The 26,855-nt window shown below is 43.4% G+C and overlaps 1 protein-coding gene across 7 annotated transcripts in view; it reads left to right on the forward strand.

Annotated features, from left to right (window-relative positions):
• Positions 1–26,223, forward strand: part of MARCHF3 (membrane associated ring-CH-type finger 3) — a 167,157-nt gene extending 140,934 nt beyond the window's left edge. For all 7 annotated transcript variants that reach the window (XM_071098515.1, XM_071098512.1, XM_011710153.2 and 4 more), the window contains 2 exons: positions 15,222–15,431; positions 23,145–26,223. In XM_071098515.1, coding sequence (XP_070954616.1) covers positions 15,222–15,431; positions 23,145–23,303 — 369 coding nt within the window. In that variant the 3' untranslated portion in view covers positions 23,304–26,223. The remainder of the gene's footprint in view (positions 1–15,221; positions 15,432–23,144) is intronic.
• The last annotated feature ends 632 nt before the right edge of the window (positions 26,224–26,855 follow it).

The raw sequence follows: 26,855 nt of genomic DNA on the forward strand, positions 1-26,855 counted from the left end.
TTAGAGGGATAGATTTACACTGTGATGGATATATGAGAAGAAAGTTATGTTGTGCTTGTATAACACGAAAGAGAAAAAATATGCTTTTGAAGCTTTTAGTTTGGAATACTAAAAAAAAAAAAAAAGTTTAATTCTTAGATGTGCCACTTATGAAGATGTATAAAGATCTGTTTGTGAAGATTGAGGTCAGATTACAAGAAAAAAATGAAATGTTTTCTACTCATTATTTCATCATTGCTTCACCTCTAGCGATGCTATTATAAATAGAAAGTTGGAATAAGTAGTGAGGTTCAAAGTCTTTTAGGGCTCTGAGGGAAAATGGCTAATATAGCTTATATGAAATGCTGGCACATAGGAGCAGCAGGAAAGTTGTAAAATAGAATTTATAGGCATTTAAGGACTTATATCTGGGAAGAGTCAGTAAAGCAGAAATTGGGAGATGAAGGGAAAATATGCACCATCCTAGAAAATAAGGTGGCCCTTCCTCACAATTCCCCACTTCCAAAGGCTTTCCTCTTTGCATTATATAGCTGGTAGGTGATGGGAGAATAGGCATGAGAGATGGAGGTAATAAATGGCTCCAATGTTTTTCTAAACACTGATTTATCTGCTAAAAATCTATGACTTTAATGTTGAATTCATTTATCAAAATATACCTACTTCAGCTGTTTCTAAGACATGCCTTATATGTATCTGAAAAATCACTCTATTAGATGAAGATGTGGCAAGATAAAGGAAATACCTACATAAGGGAATGTATGCAAGATGGAGGGTTTCTTTAGAGAAATCTATAGGATACTTCAGATTTTCCTTAACTAAAGGGTCTTCCAGTCTCAGCTTTATCGAGATATAAAAATTCACATACCGTACAATTCACCATTTAAAGTGTACAATTTCATGGTATTTTGTATTTTCACGGTTGTATAGTCATCACCACAGTTGATTTCAGAACATTTTCATCACCCAAAAAGAAACCTCATACACTGCAGCCTTCACTCTCCAGCCGTCCCTTCTATGTCCCCCACCCCCAGCCTAGGCAGCCACTAATCTATCTTCAGTCTCTATGGATTTGCGTGTTCTGGACATTTCCTGTGAATGGAATCCTACAGTATGTGGACCTTTGTGGTTGACTTCCTTCACTTAACATAATGTTTACAAGGTCCAGTCTCAGATTTTATAGAAAAGGTATACCTTCCTTGCTATATTTTTTATTTCTGATTTTATTTTCCTCAACATCCTGGTTACCTTAATATACTCCTCCTACTACTATTACTAGTAATTATTTCCTGAGGCCTTACCCTGTGCACTGTTCTGGGTGCTCTAATGGTCTCCTATTTGTGGATATAAATGAGGAAGCTCACCCAGAGGTGTCAATGGTTCCTTCCCCTCTTAAACTTTGGCTTTCTCCCTATCACTGTTCATCTTTTACTTTCTTCTTTTATGGATATCATTTGCACATTGAACTTTTTATGTTATCTGAATTTTTGCCATTCTTGCTCAGTAAGAGCCCTCTCCTTCCTTTAAGCCCATTAATTTAATTTGGATGCTTTCTTGATTCTGCTGTCCTGTGTTATCTAAAACTATACAGTTAATTTTTTAATCTCACATTTTGCACCCAAGGTTGATTTTTTTATTTTTATTTGAGGAATAAGGAGAAGGTCAGGGTCTAAGGATAAATGATGATTCTCAGAAGGCAACCATGTCTGTATTCTTAAATTTCTTGGCCAGGTGCAGTGGCTCACGCCTGTAATCCCAGCACTTTGGGAGGCTGAGGCAGGCAGATCACCTGAGTTTGGGAGTTCGAGACCAACCTGACCAACCTGGAGAAACCCCGTCTTTACTAAAAATACAAAATTAGCCGGGCATGGTGGTGCATGCCTGTAATCCCAGCTACTCGGGAGGCTGAGGCAGGAGAATCGCTTGAACCTGGGGGGCAGAGGTTGCGTTGAGCCGAGATTGCACCATTGCGCACTCCAGTCCAGGCAACAAAAGCGAAACTCAAAAAAAAAAAAAATTCTCAAACTTCAGAAATTCGATTGAACCAAGGATTGTCTCAAGGTAGTTTAGGGAAATGCTCCAGAATAGTGCCTCTTACCCTTTCCTGTATCTCAGATATGTGTGAGAATCTGATAAAAGCTTGAACCATCTCCCCCAAAATATACACACATCCATTGTCCAAATACAGGTTCAAAGGGATTTTGATTCACAGATTTTCTGAAGGCCTATACCCTAAGTCGAGTACCCCTAACCTAGAAAGGTAATTATGTAAACTATAAAACAGAGATTTTTCTAAAAGTGTCTCTTGCACTCTTAAAATGCCTTAAGTATGAAAAGTGAGAGAAGGTCTCAACACTTCACTGCATTTTCCCTCTTCCATGAGAAGGCCATAGTGTACTTCTGTGGGTACCATGACAGTGGATATGATTTGTTAGTCTTAAAGGGAGAGCTGGTGATTCAGTTATACACATATACAGACACTGGGCTAGTTATTAACTTGGGTTCCTTAATGGTTGGCTTGGTACTGCCATAGGGACACCTAGGGGTTGCATGTCTCAGGATCACTCAAGCTAAAACTGTATATGTGTTTCCCAGTTGGAGTAGAGCTTTCCCACAGACCGCAACTCTATTCATCCAGCTGGTTTCCTTCCTGCCCTTCTATAAATGCCAGTCCCTGATGTCATGAATCATGTCATTTGAGCCGTTGCCCCTTACCCCTTAAGAATGTCTTTTCTGAAGACAAGTCTGTTTTATAGCAAAGTGATCTGCAAACATTAAACATAATCAAAGGAAGTAAGGCCAGCAAAATAGAGACCATTGCCGTCTGCTCAGATAACACAGCGAGGTGTCTTCACCTGGTAATCTGGTATTCTGGGCCCCATACCCAGTGAAAGATATCCAAAATGTCCAGGGGAGTGGTAAGCACAGATGACTGGACAGAAAGTGAGAGATATGAGGATGCTACTAATCTAGATGTGAGGATGCTACTGAGGGGCATGTCTGAAATCTTGAAAATCATGAACAGCTTAGACAATGTGAACAGGGAGTGCCTCGCACATTCCAAATTACTTAAATGGTGGTGGGCTCCCTTTGAAATTCAAAGACAGAGTTTAGAACGAAAATGAGGAGATTTTTCTTCTAATCTCCTCCATCGTGGTGCATGAACTTAAGCCACTGCCTCAAGTGGAGCCTTGAGTGATTCCTATTCCATTAGTTGCTAGGATGTATCTAATGTCAGCCAAGTCAGCCAGGCCCTCCTAAATATGTAGGCCCCTTTTAGGCAGCAAAACATTGGACTACAGGGACTGCAAATCCAATAGTTCCTCTGTTTTCATGGTCCTTCTGTTTAGAAGAAATGTCCCCTTTTTCAAAGTGTTCCCATTCTTGCTTACTTTGGAAGCATGTGGTGACATTGTCTGCTCTGTCATCTATTTTACATGTGCATTGTATTTCCTTGAAATCCCTCCACCATACTCTGCTTGGATAGTTTTCTTACTCACATTCTCACTACACCTGAAGGACACAGATATGTAAGTGTAGTACCATTTTGAAAACCTGGTTTTGAATGTTATTTCTTCTTCTCTATTCCTTCAAACATCCATATTATCAAAATAGAAATTTATTGTTCATATTCCTGTTATTTATCATATTCTCATCTTTTGTCTAGTGCTGCAGCGGGAGCTCTTATTTGGTACACTGTCCTGGTACAGTGTATCCCATGATCATGTACTTCTGCTGGAAGTAATTATTCAAATGTTCAGAAACCCAGACTCCAACAGCAGTCTGACAGAGTGGTCATTAGACAACAGTAACCTTCCAGTCTGGAGGCCAGTGAGAATTAAAATGAAGCAAAATCAGGGGAATGAGAGCTATTTGTGTTTATAAAAGACTATACAGGGCCAGCCACAGTGGCTCACACCTGTAATCCCAGCACTTTGGGAGGCCAAGGCAGGTGGATCACTTGAAGTCAGGAATTCAAGAACAGCCTGGCCAACATGGCAAACCCCATCTCTACTAAAAGTACAAAAATTACCCGGGCGTGGTGGTGCATGTGTGTAATCTCAGATACTCAGGAGGCTGAGGCACGAGAATAGCTTGAACCTGGGAGGTGGAGGTTGCAGTGAGCCAAGATTGTGCCACTGCACTCCAGCCTGGGTGACAGAGTGAGACTCCATCTCAAAAAAAGAAAAACCACACAGTATGAATTTATTGTTCCCAAAATAAATAATATCCACTTTTGGTACTATGCATTTTATCAATTTCTTCTTAAAACTTCTGTTTCCTTACTCTCCATTCTATCTTGGTTATCTCATGTTTCTTGCTTTACATGATCAGATATGCCACATAATTCTGAAGTATCTTCTCATATTTCAGATAAGCAATCTCCATTTGGCTGTTGATCACTCCTATGCTGTAATGATCTAAAATAATTAGAGAGAGATTATTTTTATTTTGTGTATGTCTGAAGTTACAAGTGAATATATAAAATTATTTGCCATCTAATCCTGTTGTGCCACTGATTTAATCTTTGGAAAAATAAACCGTTGGTGTGAGTGTGTGTAGCATTGTTTAAATAATGTCAGAGCCAAATTATAATGTCCCAGGCATAAGCATAGTATTTATGGAGCATTATAGCCCATTAATTGGCTTATTGGCCTAAGTCCTCCAGGGAGCATCACAAATCTCTAAGGTGTCCTTGAATATGACTTTATGCTTCAGCCAGATCACAGCTGTGAGTGCCAAAGTAACTGCTATGCACATGTGTGTGGCAAAAATTACTGTGTTTAATGGGAAGAGTCCAAGCAAATGGTCTTATATATGCATTTCAGTTATATTCATTTGATGTCTACCCAAAGTGATCCTCTGGCTTAGAAGGATTTGTGTATTTCTTCAGCTAATATTTATCAAGCACAAATCAGATATTTAAGAAATAGGAATGTAGCTGTGGACAGGCCAGAAGAATCTCATGTACTAACAGAGCTTCCCTGCTAGGGAGGAAGGAACAGAATTAACAAGTAAATAAATAAACAAGATTGTCTCTGGTAGTGGTGGTAAAAGTGATAAAGGAATAATCGAGGCCAATTTGTGGCAAAGAAGAACTGGGGTGAGGGTTTGTGTGTGCTGGTTTGTGAAGGCCCATCTGAAGAGGTGTCATTCAAGCAAAGGTACAGCTGATAAGAAGGAACCTGCCATGGGTAAAGGAGTTCCAGGCAGAGGAATGGCCACTGTAAAGGCTCTGAGGTAGGAGCTAGTCTGGTGTTTCTGAGGCAGAAAGAAACACTGCAGGAGAGCATTGCATGAGAGCACAGAGGAGCTAGGCACCAGGTGCTTAAACTTTTCTGGACCCTTCGGCAATGTGTTGAAGTGCATGGATCCCTTCTCAGAATCATGTTCTTAATTGCATAAGATAAAATACACAGGAATGCAAAGGAAGCCATTTACACTAAAATACGGGTATCAAAATATGTAAAAGACACAGTTGTAATATAAAATGTAAATGATGCTTTAGCATGTTTTGTAGCAGATCTAATAACTAACATTAAAATAATGCTATTTTTTTTTTTTTTTTTTTTTTTTGAGACGGAGTCTCGCTCTGTCGCCCAGGCTGGAGTGCAGTGGCGCAATCTCGGCTCACTGCAAGCTCCGCCTCCTGGGTTCACGCCATTCTCCTGCCTCAGCCTCCCGAGTAGCTGGGACTACAGGCGCCCGCCCCTGCGCCCGGCTAATTTTTTCTATTTTTAGTAGAGACGGGGTTTCACCATGGTCTCGATCTCCTGACCTTGTGATCCGCCCACCTCGGCCTCCCAAAGTGCTGGGATTACAGGCGTAAAATAATGCTATTTCAAGATATCTGCAACAATTGTAATGTGATACGAAATATGCATATTTCTATTTCTACCAGTGACAAAGTCGCAGGTACTGCTGATGCCACCTAGATTTTCTGCATCGCTCGGTGGAATGTTCTATTTCAATTAGAGTTTGTGAAAATAAAGACGTGATTCTTATTTCCCATTCAAAACCATAGATCCTGTGAATCCTATCTGTGGATAGGACTCCAGGGTACAAACACCTGGGCTAAACTACGCAGGGCTCTGTAGGCCATGGTGAGGTGTTAGGTAAGGGTGATGGGGAGCCATTGGGAAATTTTAAACTAGACAAGTGTCATGATTTACTGCTTTATAGAAACTGGATTCTAGGATAACAGGAGTGGAAGGGTGAGAAAGTAAGGAGACTATTACATGGTACCATCTTTTAGGTAAAAAATGAGGAGGGTTTGGAAGGGAATAGTGGTGACCAGGGAGAGCAATGCAAACATACTCAAGATGTATTCTGGAAGAATTGACAGCATTTGCTGATAGACTGGATATAGGGGGAAGGGGAATGAAGAAAGGGAGAAATAAGGATGGGACTGAGGTTGTTTATGAGAGCCACCAGGTGTTGGTGTTCCCACATGCTGGTATGGGCCACCCTGAGAGAGGAATCTGTTTGTGGGGGAGTTGGAATGGTGGATGGTGAATCTCATGTTCTGCGGTGGATCTTGTAAAGCTTGTCACGTTCACTGCACAAATGGAGACACATCAAGTAAGCAGCTGGGCACACAAACTTGAAGCCTAGAAAAGGATTGGCCTGAAATCCTTTAGTTAAGCCTGATGTTTTGAACTCAAATGAGACCTTAAGAATTCTATAGCATTGCTCTGACAACAGGAGAGGCTGCTTCACCACTCCATCAAAGCCACCGCATCCTTACTCTGTTGAGGTAGACTCCCATTTTTGACTCCACAACAGAGCTAAAGAACTTCATAAAGCTCATAAAGCCACACAGCATTTGGGGGAACCAGAATGTGGGGCAACTGGAAGTGATGTCCTGTCCCCTGCCTCCGAGCCCATATCTTATCCCCAGCAAGGTGCTGCTTCTTGAACTTTATCCGTTGCAGGAGGGAACAAAAATTGGGATCAAGATTTTATGTAGTGTGAAAGTAAGTGAAAAGAAAGAATTGAAAGAGCATTAGGCTAGAGGTTTCAAATACTGGCTCCTCACCATGTAACCTTGAACAAGGAACTTAACCTCACTGAGCCTTCATATCCTAATCCAAAATGGGAACAATAACAACACCTGGTGTTACCAAATTCAGTACAAATATCTGGTACATCATAGGCACTCAGTACATATTTTTGGTTGAATTGGAGTTGTATAACTTTTAAGAGGACATGTGGTATGTACACTTCTCAATTATTTCAAGGTAGGTTTCTTCTAGGAAAAAAAAAAAATATATATATATATATATATATTAATTGTGACTAAAACAGCACAAGGGATCTTGAATAATTTATTGGGTTTCTCATACGACTTCATGACCTATGGAAAAATAGATGTTCCATGGTTACTTACATCTTAGGAAAAAAAGCTTGCATCGAAACTACAGGTTTTTCATCTTGTAGCAACAAAACAGTGAATAGATATTTCTCTTGGAAACCTAAGAAGAGCAATATGTAAGAAATGCTATCTCTAGTCTAGAAGGCTAAAAGCAATTAACTGGACAATTTGATGTTTATATGCCAACAAAGTTTCTTCTTTCCAATCAGTTTAACTAGTCTAACTAATACTGTAAGATCATTTCTGGTCAGGCCTAGTAGCATCTCAGATGTTTGTTCATTCATTTTTCTTTTTTTAATCAAGACTTATTTTTTAAATCAAGATTTTTTTTAGGCCGGGCACGGTGGCTCAAGCCTGTAATCCCAGCACTTTGGGAGGCCGAGATGGGCGGATCACGAGGTCAGGAGATCGAGACCAGCCTGGCTAACACGGTGAAACCCCGTCTCTACTAAAAATACAAAAAACTAGCCGGGCGAGGTGGCGGGCGCCTGTAGTCCCAGCTATTTGGGAGGCTGAGGCAGGAGAATGGCGTAAACCTGGGAGGCAGAGCTTGTAGTGAGCTGAGATCCGGCCACTGCACTCCAGCCTGGGTGACAGAGCGAGACTCTGTCTCAAAAAAAAAAAAAAAAAAAAAGATTTTTTTTAAATCAATACTCTTGTTGCCCAGGCTGGAGTGCAATGGAGCAATCTCAGCTCACTGCAACCTCCGCCTCCTGGGTTCAAGCAATTCTCCTGCCTCAACCTCCCAAGTAGCTGGGATTACAGGCATGTACCACCATATCTGGTTCATTTTGTATTTTTAGTAGAGATGGGGTTTTACCATGTTGGTTAGACTGGTCTCAAACTCCTGACCTCAGGCAATCCACCTGCCTCAGCCTCCCAAAATGCTGGGATTACAGGCATAAACCACCACACCCGGCCTATTCATTCATTTTTGTTAAACATCTCCTATGTTCCAGTGCTGTTCTTAGAACAAGGCATATTAAAATAAACAAAATTGAAGTGGGTAGCAATACATGGGCAACCAAATAGACAACTAAAGAAATAGCATCGTTTCGGAGAGCGTTCTGTGCTCTTGAAAATATAGCTGAGTAATATTCACAGGTACTGGGAGTGTTTTCCATGAGAAGGTGCCGTTTGAGCTGAGACCTAAATAACGAGAAGCTGAAAAAGAATATGCACAAAGGCTGAAAATGAAGGGAGAGATAGCAGGAGACATGGGAACGGGTAGGAAGGGATGAAGTCAGGGCTTATAGCACCAGGTAGACAGTTTGGATTTTATTATGACCATTGGAGAGTTTTGAGCAAGGAAGCAACCTAATTTGATTTATATTTCTAGAAGCTCACCCTGACTGTTGTTTTGGGACTGGACAGTAGGGTGGCCAGAGTGGAAGCAGGGAGGCTATTGCCTCCCAAGTAGGAGATGGTGACCTAGCCTGGGATGTCAGTAGTGGGGCAGAGAGAAGCAGCCAGATTCCAGGTATATGTTGTAGGCAGTAGCAATAGGACTTACCATGTCCTGGGCAAGTCCCTTAGCCCAGGAGGAAAGACACAGAATGGAACAGGATGACTAAGCGACGGGGGTGGATGGTCATTTACTGATATGGAGGAGACTTAGGGGAAAGGAGTTACGAGGTACGTGCTAATCAGGAGTTCTGTTTTGGACAGATTGTTTGAGTTGTCTATTAGTCATCTAAGCAGAGATGTTGACTGGGTCATTGAATGTGCACGTCTAGAGGTGTGGAGAGAGGCCAAGGCATGAGCAAATACTCTGTAAAGTTCTCCTTTGAGATGCATTGTTACAAGCCTGGTTTGATGGATATCTGAAGCATGCATCTCCTAAGGTCCCCTGGAGTCAGAATTTCCTTCTGTGCGTCTTCAGCTGTCCTGGAAACTCATTGACAGACTGTGGAGTTCAGGGATTTAAAACACTAGTAGGAGTTTGTTTTTATTCTCTACTTTGTTTCAAGTTAACTGTAAAGCATGATTTTCAACTTTCATCTTGAATTTTAAATCATGCAAGAGACCTATCACTTACCTTCTGATCATTACACTGCCACCCTCACATTCCGGCTCCCCAGATAAGCGAGAATTTAGTGTAGAATGTGTTGGGCTTGCAGAATAAGACCCATCTCAAGAAAGGCAAGGTTAATAACTCTGCCAAGTGTCAGCTTAACAGGAGACTCGGGCAGATAAACCCAAGTGAGTAAACATTGTGAGACCATGCCTTCTCTTTTTTTTCTTCCAGCTCCATAAATTTATTATGGTTTCCTTTCTATCAGTTTCTTTCATTCTTGTGGTGGTTTCTCATTAAGGAGATTCATGGGGAAGGTTGTAATCGATCAGAGCTATTAGCCACCAGAGTGTAATCTGGTTCTAGTACAAACTGACCTGCACAGTGTCCTGTCTACCTTTGGGATTTAAGCTGATTAACTCAGAGCCTGGGAGGCAGAGTCTAAAGTTCTATAACACAGAACCTCCAGCACCCCCTCTTCCCCACCAACCAGTAGGGGATTTAACATATTGACACTGTAATTAAATCCAAATCCACACTTAACCCACCTTGAAAGTAGCCACTGGTACCTGGCTTACCTTAGATGTACATTCACAGCCAGTGAATGATGCTGTGACAAGGTAGTAGAGTGCTGCTTTAATCCCCTCTTCTGTCTCAGGCCCTTCAGTGTTGATTATGATGGGGCTTTCTGGTTTATTTGTTGTACTTATTTCCAAGAAGTGATCAACCTCATGGTTCAGAAACAAGTTAAATGATTAGAATGAGATTTCTACAGAAAAATAGGCAGCTGCTGGGGCTTTCAACAGCATGATCTCTGTACTGCATGTTTTTGATAGAACCAGAGAACAAGATGCCAGAAGGGTGCCCTTGGCTGCCCACAGAACCCCTGGCAGCCGTATGGGTGGGTCCACCAGGAGAAAAATGCCACAAAAATTACTAGTCTCAATCATTGACCTTGCCTTTTAAAATATAGTTAACCACCAAGTATAAGCCAAGGACTAAGACCAAACTTAAGACCCTTCAAGAACGGCATTTGAGCTGCAAAAGCTGTCCACAAGTGGGCAGGATAAGTTAATTGGTATCTTACACCAGAGGAACTTCGGTAAGTAAATATTCCTTCTTGTACTGATAAGTACAGTTAAGGTGTAACCTTTTTCCTCCCCTTCCATCCAGCTACTTCCTGAGCCCATGCTTTACTAAGAACTATGATATAGAATAGTTAGGGGCACAGTCTTTGGAGCTAGACTTCATGAACCAAAGCCACGACCAATCTTGTGTAAGTTATTTAAATTCTCTGTGTCTCATTTTCCCTATCTATAAAATGGCAATGATAATGATTCTAAGATTATTGAGGAGTAAATGAATTATTAGATGTAGCATATAAGATAGTACTTGGCATATAGTAGGGGCTGAAGAAACATAAGCTCTTCTCATTCATTTAGCATGAGGTGCCTGCTATGAGGCAGGCCCTGTGCTAGACACCAGTGATATAAAGGTAAATTTGAATAGGAAGACAGACACACGAACAAGCCTGCCTTCTGCCTCTTCCTGTTCTTTATTAATGCTCAGGAGACGAGGATACTACTACAGAACAGGTATAATAGTCAATGTATATACCCCATAACTGATAAGAAAGGTAGAAGGTATAAGAGCCAAAAATGTAATAGAATAATAATCGAGGAGGTCAACCCCTTGTCTATTATGAATTAGGTCACAATGCATGATAACGTAGCTGAGATTAAACACCCAGAAATTAGACCTCATCGTGGTTTGGCAAAAGAATTGACACAGACCAGAACAAGAGCCTAAGAAAATTTTCTAAAAGTACCATGATCACATCCTGGCCAGCCAACTAAACATTCAGTTACCAGATGTACCCAATAAAACAGCAGGACTTAAATATGTCCCACCTAGCTGAAAAGTTAAAAAACCTTGCACACACAAGCATACACACACAAATGCCATTTGGTACAAAAAGAAAATGTTACTAGGAAAACAAGGAAGAGACATGTGAGGTTCTTCCTCACATGTCTTTAAATCTCACCTCTGATACCCACTTGCTATCTCTCCTTAGGTGAGTTATTAAACTTTCTCCTCCCTGGTGTTTATATCTATGGACTGGGGATACTGTTATCACCTACTACATAGGACTGTTGTGAGGACTCAGTGAGATATTGCATAATAAACTCCAAGCTGTAGCACTGAGCCTGCCCCAGCCTTCTCTCAGTAATAGCTGTTTTGCTGTTTTAGTTTGCTGTTCGCTAGCTAGACATCTACCTCCCCTGACAGCCTTGTCTGTCCCTCTCTCTCACTCTGTGTGTGTGTGTCTCTCTCCCTGTTTTGTACACAAGTAATATATACACATATATTTATACAAGGAATCCATGTTCATTTTACAAAAACAAGAAAATAATGTACAAAAAAAATTTTAAACCACTCACAGTGCCACCACCAAGAATAGCTATTATTTTGCTAGGTGTCCCCCTGTTCTTTATGTGAATACACTATGTGTGTGTAAATGTAAATGTCTGTCTCTGTGTAAATATGTCTTACATATATAGGATCATACTATACATTCTGTCCACTAGAATTTTTTCCTGCTCAGCAATATGTCATGCCAGTAAATATAAAATGTACATTAGCATTTGAAATTGCTATTAATATATAGTATTCTATGTTAAGTAAATTCCATAATTTATTTAGACAATTCCATATTGCTAGAAACATAAACTGTAATCAAATTTTTATCTGTTATAAACTTTGCTTATATTAATATTCTATGTTGATTTATGGATATATCTGAATCCTTAGTGGCTCTTACCATAGCCAAGGGTAGTTTTCTCTTTTCCTCAATGAGGATGGATGATTGCTACTGATCTTGCTCACAAACCTGCCTTTGTATAATAGATAACATTTGGAGCTCTGCAGAAGATACATAATTTAACATAATAGTACCATGTAAAGTACTCCATACCTAAATACAACCAGCAGCAAACAACACAAAGAGTAAGCTGAACTCCCCAAAACTAGAGTTAACAAGGTGCAGAATTCATCTTATTGGGTGATCATGGGCACATAAATACGGAAGATCAAAGAACAATTAGAAAACAGGAACTGGGAACAAGCAATTATAATCTCTAGTTTGTCTTTGCACATTTATTTTGCATCAGGCAGAGGTAAACATTGATTCATAATTACCTCCTCCCCTCCTTCCATATCTAAGTCATTTCATTGGGTAATGTCAAGGGCCACATAAATAAGTAAAGTACTGAATTAGTTTTAATAAAATGCATCCAGAATTCCCAAGCCAAAGAAAGGAAGGGAAGTCTTAGCTAATGAGGTCAGCATTTCTGTGTACATAGGTAGCATAGGTATTCAGGGCCTACTGTTCCAAAATGGAGGTACAGAGAAGAGTACACCAGATGTCTATCTGCTTCCAGGGAAAACCCAAACCATGAGGAGAATTGGGTTGGTTTGCTATAATTTGGTCACCATTGTTTAAGAATCTGGATGTCTGAATGTCTTGCAATTTTAATTTTTGAATATTCACTAACATCTAAATAAGAGTAGAGATCTCGATCCTCTTCTCAGTTCAGCTTCTCAATCACCTGGCACCAACATTTAACTTTACTGAGCCTCTGTAAAATTAAGATACAATAATGCCCTATTTCTACTCTCCACTTGATAGTGATATTCCCAGTACTTAGGCAAGAACATGTTAATTAATAAGAGCTCTTTGAACTTCTTTGAAGCTGCTGAGATGTCTGAGGTGGCATGACAACACATGCAGGATTAATAATATCATTTGCACTTATTTTGGTATTTACATTAAATATTTATAATGCAGTATTTAAATTCACAGACAAGTCAGCTCCCCATTATCTATGTTTTAATACTTATTTCTGTCCACTTTTGAGGTGAAACTGACTGTATTCACCATCTCAGCCCATGTTTAAGGTGGATTGTCTCTGAAATGTGGAATGTTGGGGATTCATGCAAACATTTGAGGAAGGGCACCTCCCAGAAAACTTTCTTTGGTGCCTTTTACCACCTGCCTCTTTTACTCAGTCATTGGGGTTTTGCCAGGTCTTACACTGCTCTTTCCTCAACTTGTTTCCCTCTGTGCAGCTTTTCTATTTTGTCCTTCCATCCTGGAACATGGCCTTCCCCTCCCTCTCCTGTCAGCCCCACCCACTCTTGTCTCACCCATCATGGCCCTTCCCTTCCTCCCGGTGGTTTTGTAGGATTTGCTGCCCTGGCCGCTTGGGCTGTCTCCTCGGTGGCCAGTGCTCCTGTTTGGCAAGCCAGATGTGTGGCACTGCTGGGCACACATCAGCAGACAGTCAATGCTAGGTCCCTGTTTGTTGGTAGGGACGAAATGGAAGACAGAGTGTGCTAGTGTCTCTCCTCATCATCTGTGTTTGACCCCACTCCTTCTCTGGACAACTTGGATTCTGTCGTTACTACATGGAACAGTGAGATGGGAATGTCAAATTATCTGTAGAGTGTTTCAATGCTAATCTGAAGAAAAGCTATTAGGCCTCATTACCCATGTGAATTGACACCATTATGTAAGCACTGAATTAAATATATTGTTGAATGGATTTTGGAAAGCATTATAGCAAGCATTAAGCAGGTACCCAAATGGGAGGACAGCCATCCTATTTTCCTAACTGTAGAAATTGTCTTTAGTCTTTCAACAAGCGTGAGGTTTTCCCCATCCTTTTGGGGATTGGTTCAGTCAAGATGGTAGCATAATCAAGATGTCAGAGATGTTCCTAAGTGAGGAGGTTCAGAATCCAAAAGCCAAGAGAGGGCATTAATGAGTTCATGGCATCAGGTGAGTCTTATTCTATGTTGGCTCTCCCCAAGACCATCTTCAGGCTCAGTTATTCACTAAAAGGACTCACAGGACTCAGAAAAAAACTGTTATACTCATGGTTATGGTTTATTACAGCAAAGGGATACAGATTAAAAGCAGAAAAGGGTGAAGGTGCATGGGGCGAAGTCCAGGATAAACAAGACACAGGCTTCCAGGTGTCCTTTCCTAGTGGAGTCAAACAAATATGCTTAATTTTTCCAGCAATGATTTGTGACAACATGTGCGAAGTATTTGCCAATCTGGGAAGCTCACCTGAGCCTTAGTATTCAGGATTTTGACTGGGATCAGTCACACAGACATGCAATATCTGCACGACTGACCTCAGCTACTCAAACTCCAGCCTCCCAGGGCAAAAAGAGGTGTTCACCATAAATCACATTGTTGACATAAAGTATCTGATCATACTAGTATTGTGGCCCAAGGCCTCTGGCATGCAAAATAGTCTTATGAGGCAAACTATTACTAGGACTCAAAGCTCATCTCTCAGGAGCTGGTCAAGAGCCAGTCCTAAAAATAGGCCTGTCTTGGGAATGTGCAGGGGTTGAGCAACCCAACCCTTTCCTGCACACATTCCCAGGGTCAAGACACTGGAAGGCTTTGGACACATGACTGAGCTTATCCTACCTCAGCTGTTACCTTCCAACAGTAACATTCTCTCTTCCTTCCACATGGGATCATTGTGATTCAGAATAGTAACGACTATTTTCAAAAAAAGTAGGTCATCTACAGCAAGGAGACTATAAATTATTATTGTTATTTGTATCATATCATTATTATTCAGGGGGTGGGGCATAGGAATGAGCCCTGAACGCTTCCTTGTTATCTCATAACAAGACAGAAATGCCTTTTCCCAAGGTTCTGAAGGCAAAGATAACTTCAGAGCAGCATTTCTCCACTCCACACTGGCATTTAACCTTCTCCCTTGCTCTTCTCTGTCTCCCTTTACCTGGCAGTGGCTGAGAAATCCTGGCCCCCAGCATGAGAAGCGGACTCTGTTTGGCGACATGGTGTGCTTCTTGTTTATAACTCCCCTGGCCACCATCTCGGGCTGGCTGTGCCTGCGGGGCGCCGTGGACCACCTGCACTTTAGTAGTCGGCTAGAAGCCGTCGGGCTGATTGCACTCACTGTCGCACTCTTCACTATTTACCTCTTTTGGACACTAGTAAGTATGGGCCGTGGCTGGGGTTCAGGCCATTTGGAGCTGGCACCCTCACCGCTGGCACAGGCCTTTCTTCTTGTCTGTAACACACTCACCTGCCTGGTAGAAAGCAGACCTTCAGATGCTGGCGGGAGCGTGAGATTTGGTTTATGACTATGTGTGTGTGTGCCTTTGTGTGTGTGTCTGTGATGCTAAGGCAGATCACATAAAGAAAAAGCTCAGCTTCTGGGTGTCCATCAGTCAAAGACACAGACACACCTTGGACGTTTCCCTCCTCTAGTACTCTAGGACTCCATCTGTTACGAGGCATGGCATTTTCTTTCTCTTGTTTATATTTCTCACTTTTGCTGGGATTGTAGTATATTATGAATGATGTACTTGGCCGCTGTTGCTGTCACTGCCTGCACAGACCATGAATCCTCCCTGCTGGTTATTTTCTTCTTACGTCCTGACACAGCCTAAAGTCTTTGTTGGACGTGGAGGCGCACTTTGCCTGATGATTATTCTGTGTGTTGGGATATTGACTCTGCTGCCCATAAAAGCACTAATTTATCTAGCTGAGAAGCTGCCACCAAAGAAAGGCCATTTCCCAATAAGTGTTCTCGCTGTATATGAGGAAGAATTTTTAAATATCCCTTTTTACATCCTTTTAACTTTTAACTTCATGCAGTAGGTTGATTGCTTGAGTACTAGTTGACAGCACCCACAAAATGCAACATTTGATCTCTCTCTTTATGCTTACCTCTGGGAGCTGTAGAGAAGGACATCACTGTCTCCTAGAATATTTTCAGAAGCTAGGCCCCCTGCTTCCTGGCATTACTCTCCTGTGCCTGCTTGTTTCTAATCTGAGCACGTTCCATTGTTATTCAATATGTATTTCCTGTCTAAAATGTACCATTCCCATATCCCATAGCACAGTGTCAGCATGTGGAAGCTGCTTCTAGCATACACTTCCTCCCTTTCTCTGTCTCCCAGACCCTGTTCCTCCAGCTGCCACTCCCAAGACCCTATTCATTTCCCTCTTCTTCATCATATGGCTCTTCCAGCTCTGCGCCTCCCCTCCAGTGAGAGTGTTCAAACAGTAAGGAGATACATTTCAGTTTCAGTAAAGAGGGAGTGTTCTAATGCTAAGAACTTACCTGAGTCTTATGGTTGATTTAGACATTCTGTTCCCAGGCTAATGAAGCCCCAAGCAAAACTATTATTGCCTCCTTTAGAAGTCTACACTTCGGCCAGGCGCAGTGGCTCATGCCTATAATCCCAGCATTTTGGGAGGCTGAGGTGGGAGGATCACTTGAGGTCAGAAGTTTGAGACCAGCCTGGCCAACATGGGGAAACCCTGTCTCTACTAAAAATATAAAAATTAGCCGGGCATGGTGGTGCATGTCTGTAATATCAGCTATTTGGGAGGCCGAGGCAGGAGAATTGCTTGAACCCAGAAGGCAGAGGTTGCAGTGAGCCGAGATCATGCCACTGTACTCCAGCCTTGGCGACAGAGTGAGACTTCACCTCAAAAAAAAAAAAAAAAAATAGTCTATGCTTCCAAAGTACGTCCTGGTTCATTTTTAATCAGGCAATGAAGCTGTTCCAGAAGCTTCCATTGTGATGGGAGGAGGGTTAGAAATAAGAAATGAAGGAGTCCTAGCAGCACCATCTAACTCTTGGTCCACAGCACCACTCTGGGAAAGTCATCTGACCTCTGTGAGGCTCAGTGTCCTCATCTGTCAAGTGGAAATACTGGTAATGCCCATCCTGCCAAATTCCCCTGGTGTTATGAGATTTAAGTCAACATGTATATGGGAAAGTACTTTGGAGAATAATATAAGTTCTTGCCATGTTTAGAGGTTTTCTAGTCTACAATTTTTTTTTAGAAGAGTGCCTATGATGAAGGATGGATGAAGTGAACTTAAATGCTGGGCTTTCAAAACCAATGTAAGGCCTTTCTGAAATCCTGCTTTGTGAAGCATACACTTATCTAACAAGAAAGAAACAGGGTGATAGGTGGCTGGAAAGGAAGGAAGAAAGAAAGAAAAGAAAGAAGGTTATCTTGAGAAAAAATGGATGTGACCTTGTTTCATCTCCCATCCCAGGTGAAAGAAAGGTTTGGGTGGAAAAGGTACCTAGACTAGGCTCTTTCAGGAAAATGGTAACATACTTCATTCCAGAAATATTTCTCACGGGCGGTGCTAGGCATGCATTTAGAATCCAAGGGCCCTGTGTTTAAACCCAAGATTTAGCATCCTAATAACAGTGTAAATTCAAATAGGATACTTAACCTCTCTGTTCATCCTTCCTCTTATACAAAAAAAAAAAAATACAGGAAATAATTGATAACCACTGAGTCAATGGGTTATTGCAAAGAGTGAGATAACGTCTGAGAACATACGTGCAAGCACCTAGCAGAGTGTTGGCCCCAGGCTCCTTCCTGCGGCTTCCCTGCTCTGCCAGCTTCCACCCTCCCCCTGCCTTTATAGAATGCAAAGTTAGGGCAGGGAAAGAAGGCATCTCTCCCCTTTGACTGGTGTGAAAAACGTGCTGTGGAGTCAGCTCAGCAATAGGTTACTGAACATAGAATAACTCCATCCCAGATAAATGCTGTACTGAGCAGCCCTGGCAAGAGCCGTAATTCAGAAGCTGACAGCACTTGGAAACTGCCCTGCAGCAGAAACCCATTGTAAACAAGCTGTCAAGCTTAAGGAGAATATGCTGTGAAAATGTCTTAGATAAACAAACACGGTGTCAGTCCAAGCCTGGGTCCTCAGAGGAGCCGTTCCTGGAAGGGCCTCCCTGGTACTGTGAAGAAGGACAAGCGCTCATGCTGCACGCCTCAGAGTGCCTTGGAGTTTCTCGCAGGCACACATGGTGATGCGGGTCCAGCCCTGACACACCCTCAGGGAGTCCCACCTTCTGGAACCTGCTGTGTTCCAGGAGCACACCTGGGCCCCAGGAGGCCAGGGCCTTGGCCAGCTCCACCCTAAGAGCTCAGGTAGAGGTGTCCCAGAAACATCACTATCCATGTCACAAGTGATTTGAAGCCCGTGGACAGACACAAAGACAGCTGGCTGAGAACTGAGTCCACATTAAACATGAAGAAATTGTCGGTAATGGACTTGGTATTAGCCCCAGTTTGGAGTTTGGAGGAGAATTGAGGCACCGTGTATAGGAAGTCTTTCCACTCACTACATCACTGGTGCAACCAGTGTCCAGCACAGAAGGGAATGAATGAGCAACCGGGTTCCTCAAAGGCTGATTCCTGGTCCCATGGTTTGATTGTTTAAATTCTTCTTATAAAAGGGGAACCGCCAATGGAATGCTGTCCCAACAAGGCTCACTGTGGGGCTGCTTTAGACACATCCCCCACAAGGCCTACGAGCAGCCTGAGGGTATTCAGCGGTATTTCCCCATGACCAATTCACTCCTATACTCCTTTCCCCGGTGCAGTGAGAGATAGATAGGTGAGCTGGGCACATTGCTGCGGAGGCCGTTTGCCAAGGCCTCGTCCCATTGATATCCCTATATCCCTAAGTCACACCATCACTTCCAGAGAGAAAGGGCAAAATCAAAATATGTAATCAGATATCCCAAAGCCTTCTGTGGCTTTTTTTTGTTTTTTGTTTTTTTTTTTTTTTTTTTGAGAGGGAGTTTTGCTCTTGTTGCCCAGGCTGCAGCGCAGTGGTGTGATCTCGGCTCACCGCAACCTCCACCTCCCGAGTTCCAGCGATTATCCTGCCACAGCTTCCCGAGTAGCTGGGATTACAGGCATAGACCACCACACCCAGCTAATTTTGTATTTTTAGTAGAGACAGGGTTTCTCCATGTTGGTCAGGCTGGTCTTGAACTCCTGACCTCAGTTGATCCGTGCGCCTCGGCCTCCCAAAGTGCTGGAATTACAGGCGTGAGCCATGCGCCTGGCCACCTGCTGTGACTTTATAGCACACCTTTGCCCCAGCCACAGTCACCTCCCTTATGGGAAGAGTAGATGCTAACATTTTCTAACCCTTCTCCTAATATTCATGTGATCACAGCTCTTTGTATAGCAGACTTGCCCATGATAGGAGGTTAGTTAGATGAATAAACTAAGAAACTTCAGGAAGCCCATCCCATAAGGAGTAGTATTTTTAGAATAGTGGCTCTATACTCTCTTCCTCCTCTCTCCTAAACTCAAAACTTTAAGAAATATCTAAGTGGGCCGGGCGCGGTGGCTCAAGCCTGTAATCCCAGCACTTTGGGAGGCCGAGACGGGCGGATCACTAGGTCAGGAGATCGAGACCATCCTGGCTAACATGGTGAAACCCCGTCTCTACTAAAAATACAAAAAATTAGCCGGGCGAGGTGGCGGGCGCCTGTAGTTCCAGCTACTCGGGAGGCTGAGGCAGGAGAATGGCGTAAACCCAGGAGGCGGAGCTTGCAGTGAGCTGAGATCCGGCCACTGCACTCCAGCCTGGGCGACAGAGCGAGACTCCGTCTCAAAAAAAAAAAAAAAAAAAAAAAAAAGAAATATCTAAGTGAAATTCCTGACATTATTGTTTTAGCATCTTTTTATTTTATGTTTTCTTTTTCCTCACTGCCTTATTCTTCTTCTAAACTAGACCTCCTTTCTTTCCAATTATATTGCATTGCAGGGATGCAGTGTCTTGGAGCATCTAGAGAAGTAGCATTAACCCAGGGCAATGCAAACCTGTGGTCTCCTTGGCGTTGTGCTCAACTGCCTTTATTTTCCCTGACAAAGAAGCGTCTTCTTATGATGCTGGCTTTTTATTGATTGAATTTGCCTGCAGACTGTGGTGATTAACCACAATTAAAATAGATTAATGTATAATAAGATCTCATCTGTTTGTCTACACAAGTGGGCTGAATTTTTAAATTTCCTGGCCAAAGAACCAGGAGACCTGCTAAGTTGTTGACTCCCCGTGTTCCTTGAAGCAGTGCGTCTCAGGCTTGAATGCACATGCGGATCACCTGGGGATCTTGTTAAAATGCACTCTCTAATTCCTTAGGTCTGGGTGGGGCCTGAAATTCTGATATTCTAACAAGCTCCCAGGTGATGCAGCCTGCTGCTGGTCCAGGACCACGCTGAGAGCAGAGCCTTAAAGAAAATAGCCCAATCCCTCTCTGTCTCTCTTTTTCTTCTTCTTCTTTTTTTTTTTTTTTTTTCTGTTATCCTGTATCTAAAGGGTGTCACAAAATTCTTTCTTATATTTAAGACACACAAAATAACAGCCCAAGAACACTAAAATGTATGCTCTGTGCCCTGTGCTAGGTGTTTTATATGCATTACATCAAGTATCATTATTCACACCTTACAAACAAGGAAACTGAAGCTTGTTGACAGCAAATAACTTCCCCAAGTCATGCAACCACTAAGTAGAGGATGCAGATTCCAGGCCCGTGTGCCTGGCTCTAGAGCCTGCGGCCTGCACTCATAGCTACTTCTCCAATTACTAATGCCAGTGTGCACAGCTCTCAGCATCATGGAAAAGGGGACTCTTTATTTGAAATCCAGCTTTCCTGTAATGTTCACAGATTCCAGACTTCTTATATTGCCAGAGTTCCTTATTAGTATAATACTTGTTTGCATTCCACCTCTTTCCTGCTGTTGGCCCTGAACAGCTGGCTTCCCAGCCTGCCTCTCCTACATTCGTGAGTGACACCAAGCAGCAGCAGGACAGAATAGATACAAGAGAATCAAGCTTGAAAAAAAACCCAAAATGATCCACTTTGGCATGTTTAGGGACTTTTGAAGAAAAGCACATCTGTGTGAGTTTAAAAGCGTATATTTTCATACTCAACTCTCTCTGGCACTCAGCCCATGACATCTGCTTTCTAGCCTCAGAAATTTGAATAAGTGGCCTTGAATTTCATGACCCTGCCGTGAAGACTAAAAAGCCCATTCTGATCAAGGGCCTGCACTTTCATCTACTTCCAGAAACTCGAGCCCAAGTCATCAGGCCAGCCTATTTTCTGACCACCACAGACCTTTAGTGGGATCAACACAACCCATCCACTCCCAGATAATTAAACAGCCCAGACCTGATTTGTCACTCCAAGCTCATGAGCTCCTTCCTTTCCAGCACTTACCTACACATCAGACTCTGAATTTCTTGGACAGTCCATCAATGTTTTTTTTTTTTTTTTTTTTGAGACGGAGTCTCGCTCTGTCGCCCAGGCTAGAGTGCAGTGGCCGGATCTCAGCTCACTGCAAGCTCCGCCTCCCGGGTTTACGCCATTCTCCTGCCTCAGCCTCCCGAGTAGCTGGGACTACGGGCGCCCGCCACCTCGCCCGGCTAGTTTTTTTTGTATTTTTTTAGTAGAGACGGGGTTTCACCGTGTTAGCCAGGATGGTCTCGATCTCCTGACCTCGTGATCCGCCCGTCTCGGCCTCCCAAAGTGCTGGGATTACAGGCTTGAGCCACCGCGCCCGGCCTAATGTTTTATGCCGGCCTTCTCCAAAACAGACTACAGGTTTAAGCATCTCATTCCAATGTATGTACATAAAAAGCGAGCACCTCGGCCAGGCACGGTGGTTCACACCTGTAATCCCAGCACTTTGGGAGGCCGAGGTGGGTGGATCACCTGAGGTCAGGAGTTCGAGACCATCCTGACCAACATGATGAAACCCCGTCTCCACTAAAAATACAAAAATTTGCCAGGCATGGTGGCGCATGCCTGTAATCTCAACTTCTCAGGAGGCTGAGGCACAAGAATCACTTGAACCTGTGAGGCAGAGGTCGCAGTGAGCTGAGATCATGTCACCGCACTCGAGCCTGGGTGACAGAGCAAGACTCCATCTAAGAAAAAGAAAAAAGGAGAGGCTTAAGTTTGAAGCAGTGTTGCAATCAGAAAATATAGGATGCTTATTCACTCATTCATTTACTCAGCAAACTCTTTTGAGCAACTTCCTAAGTGCCAGGCACTGTAACAGGTGCTGGGCATGCAAAGATGAACATAACACAACCCCTGCTCTCAAGATGCTTCTAGTGCAGGGGGAGAGAAAAACATGCACAGTGCTGTTCAGGACACTCAGTGCCATGTGGGTAAGCCTGAGGCACAGTGGGCACCCAAGGGAGTCATGCCTCACCCCCTCAAGAAGATTTATTAGGGGAGTTAGTGCCCATGCTGCAATTTCCTTACTGGAAGCTGTAGAATGCTAGAGCTGGATGCAATCGGGAATCACCCATTGGGGCCATCAAGCTGTTGTGCAGGTTGTCCACAGGACAGTACAAAGGGTGTCCTTCATATCATAGTATGAATGGGATCCTTTGAGTTATGCAGAGTCTAACTTGCAGGAAGGTACGTGAAGCCCTAGCATCCCACTCATTTAATGGAGAAGAACCTAGGCACCTGATAGGCGCATTGCCGAGGTCACACAGCTGGGCAAGGGCTGGCATTGTATCCACCACTAGTCCAAAAATAAATCCAAACTCAGAAAGAACCTCATTTTCCCATTTATATCCTGAATTTACCCAGTATGAGGAGGAACAAAGGAAGCCACCATGCAAGCCCTGCCCATGTGTCCACACATAGGGTGCTCTTTGGCTGCTGCCCAATCTTTCAACACTCACTGCATGCCAGAGCCATTTTGCCCAGGGTTCTTGCCCTGCTTTAGTGCTGCCAGCTCTTTGAAGCTCTTTCAAATGACGTATTTGTTTCTTGTATTGATTATCCACTTCTGCTCACCTGAATTCTTTTCTCTTCCTTTTCCTCTCCCACCCCCAGGTGTCATTTAGGTACCACTGTCGATTGTACAATGAGTGGCGTCGGACCAATCAGAGGGTGATTCTCCTCATTCCAAAGTCTGTCAATGTACCTTCTAACCAGCAGTCCTTGCTGGGCCTCCATTCCGTCAAGAGGAACTCGAAGGAGACAGTTGTTTGACGTTTGTGTGGTTGGTTGGTTGATTCATTGTTTGGGGTTTGGAAGTGTCTGCCCTGGGGTCATGCACTGAGCCACCCCCAAGCCCTTCCTTAAGCCTGTGGGTCTAAGAACATCCAGAGCGCGTTAGCACATTACCCCGAGCAACGACCTCCGCCAGAAGAAAGCAAATGCTGTTTTACTTCAAATCATGGATGCTGCAATCATATGATATTTGCTAAGCTGCCAAACATGTTTATTTAGCAGATACTGTATGGAATTTTCTGAACACCTCTTTAACGTATGAGGAAGGTTGTCCTGCTACGGATGCAATTCAATTCTTCCTTTTTTATTACTATTTCAAACATACATATATATATATATATATATATATATTAAACTTAGATGATAATCAAAATCAAAAAGCCAACATAAAAACTGGTTTCTTGGTTTGGTTGGGTCTTATTTGAGTTAGTTTATTTGTTTCTCAGTTTCTCTTATGGATTCTTTGGAGTACTTTGGTAGCCTGAGTGGTCTTTGTCATCTTTTTCCGTCCGTTACCCAAGGAGACAGCATAACAGATGCAGAACAAGTCATATTTGAAGAATGTTTTCTACTAAACTTCATTTAATTATTCAGTTTTTAAAGGGAAAAAGGGCATGGCAACTCTCCACATAGTGAGCTGTTTATTTAAATATCATTAAGGAGAAAAAAAATATGGTGAAACGCTCACTCCTTTCAACTTGTTTGGTACTGACAGCTGATAGAAGCTATTTTCTAATAATAAATAATCCAGTGTGTGAAAGACAAAACCCACTGATTGCAATACTCTTTTTTAAATCGTAAAACCTGTGAAGTTTCTCAAAGCAGGTTTTAAAAGGAAAAGCAAAAAGGTTGGTGTTCTCACTCCCATCTCATTTAGTGCATGTCTTAATTCTGCATTCATAATGAATTGGAGGATCATTAGACATTTCTAGGAACCCTAGACCTGTTTTGCATATCAATTAGCATTCCCATTGCTCTATTGAATTTCTAGCTTGACAGGTAGATGTGGCAAAAAAAAAAAAAAAAAAAAAAGCCTGTCCTAGCAGCCCTGCACTTATTCTAAGACCCCTTTGTCTGATTCTTTAAAAAGAGCCCCACACAGTGCCTTCCCCCAACCATGAGCCAATTCTGTCACAGTCCGAAATAGACTTTTTCTAAGGGTTTCGCGTCCCTCTTTTATCCGTCGCAGGGGTAAAGGGTCTGATCCGCAGCCTGCATTGTGCGCGCGCCGAGGCAGGAGCGGATGTCTTCTGAGGAGAGCGCTGGCCCGGGTTGACTCTCAGGCTCCCGGCTGTCCGCCCGCCCACACGCAGCGAGGAGGGGCGGAGCCCTGCTTCGGGAATGCTTAAAATATGGAATTCTAGAACATGACCCACATTCTGAGTATCACTCCAGCATCTGCCTTGTGCTCCCCACGTGGGAAAACGAGAAGTGCAAAGGAGCAGGCAGCGAGGAGGGTAGCGATTTTTGTCTGCAAATTGATGGAGCTGATGCAGGTGTCCCCTTTGTCGGGGAGCCCTCCATTCACTGGCTGCCCCCAGCGCTGCCTGGGGAGGGAAACAGCTGTACTGCTCTCCGCTGCAAAACTCAGATGTGCTTTATGGCTTGTGACAATAGATTTCCTCCCCACCACGCTTCACTTGGACACTTCAATTCCAGTAATATACGTCTCAGCCCTTCTGTTTACTCCGCCCTGCTCACCCCTCTGGGCTGTCATTAGCTGCACCACCACCAACAGTTTCTTAATTGACCTTTTTAAAATGCTGGACACCACCGGCTGCACACAGCTGCCACACATTAAATTTCCAGAGCAAAGAGTCCAGCTTGGTAGCTGGTGAATTGCAGCCCTGTAATATACTTGATAAATGATGTCCACCCAGCCTTAGTCCCTGAACTGTCAGGTGAACGAACCGTGACGCCTCTCAACTGAATGGCACAACATTCATGAGAGGACCATCTCCCTTCTCCTCCCTGCTTCTTCCATGAATTAAGGAAGCAGCAGATTTCCAGGATGATTTCCTGTCAAGGTTGGTTGCAGAGAATTCCTGCCATCTTGGTTCATGAGATGAGACATGACACCATCAAAGGCAGCCAGGTCCCAGGCAGTCAATGGGGATCCTGCGTTAGGAAGGGTTTGCACATTAATACTGTGCCTGTGCCACACCTCTTTCCTTCGTGTTTGCATCCCTGCCCTATGAAGTAAAGCAGAGTCCAAGATGCAAGGAGTAGATTGCATGTGGGATGGTGGCAGGACACCCCTGGCAGCCAGGCAGAGCATCAGTGCCTCCCTTCCCAGGTCACCAGCTTGGGACCTCCTTGCGAGAGGCTCTGATCTCCATCGGCATCAGGGCCCATAGGGGATTCTGAACTCTTGGAGGATATTTCATCCCCTCCAAGCCATGCCCCATGGAAAGGGCTACACCTCCTACAGGAAGGGGTGCCTTTTGTTCATGGGTACAGAGGCACGGTGCAGCTTACCAGCACCCTTGCTAGCCTAGACCTCTTCCTGTACTTCTTTTTGAAAGATCAAGAATGAAGAGGAAGAGATGAGGAGTGGGGGTCCTTTACCTAAAGGACCCTGGTGGTTCATTGCTTCTCTTCCACAGACTTTTTTAAAAACTCCCTCTCTTCCATACTCCTTGCTGTGATTCTGTCCTAATCATTTTTCTTGAGAATATCATGTAGAGATAAATGTGTGTCACAGTGAAGCCAGAAGGTGAATTAACAACTAAGACAAATCCAGCATGCTCTTGCCTGCCCTGCATGTGTGCTCATTTGGGGAAGGACGGAGGACACAGGGCATCGACACAAATTCTACAGCTCCTCAGAGAACAGAGCAGAGACTCAGATGAGCTGTAAAATCCATTAAGGAAAAATAAATGGCATGATTTGGAAGTTACTTTGATTTGTCTTTCATTGTCCTAGTCTCCCCTGCCCCAAGTGCCTGGGCCCTGCCATGGATTGACACTTTCAGTGGGGCTGTAGCCATAGGCATTTCATTTTCAGTGAAAATAATTCATCTGGGGCATGGAGGAGCCAAAGGAGAAAACGGAATTGAAATCGCAGCCCAAATGACCCCACACTTGGGGAAGCAGCCAGCTTCTGGTTCCACTTCCTCCTAGGTCCTTATCGTTCCCCTCGGGACACTGACCCTGGCTGGGCTCTGGGTCTGCGCCTGCACCGTGCATCTTTCTCCCATATTTGAATCCCCTCAGCCTTGCCTGACACTCCCCACAGCTTATGCAGCTGCCCACACTAGGAAATGCCCCATGGCCCAAAGAACCTGAGAAGGAAAGACAGCTAGGAAATGAAATCAGGAAATGCTTCCTTTCCACTTCAATCCAGAGTGTTCCTAGAAGCTGCCTGAAGGTCTGCCACACAACTTGTAGTCCCTAGTGCTAGATGAGAAATGTAGAGTTGTGATTCTGATGCCTGAAGTAGAATGGGAGTTGAGCCAGGCATGGGGACAAGGTTCAGGCTTATTTTAGGACAAGAAGTTAGGGACCATGATGGACTTGGCTTGACATCATT

Source organism: Macaca nemestrina, chromosome 6 (genome assembly GCF_043159975.1).
Source record: "Macaca nemestrina isolate mMacNem1 chromosome 6, mMacNem.hap1, whole genome shotgun sequence".
Taxonomy (NCBI): domain Eukaryota; kingdom Metazoa; phylum Chordata; class Mammalia; order Primates; family Cercopithecidae; genus Macaca; species Macaca nemestrina.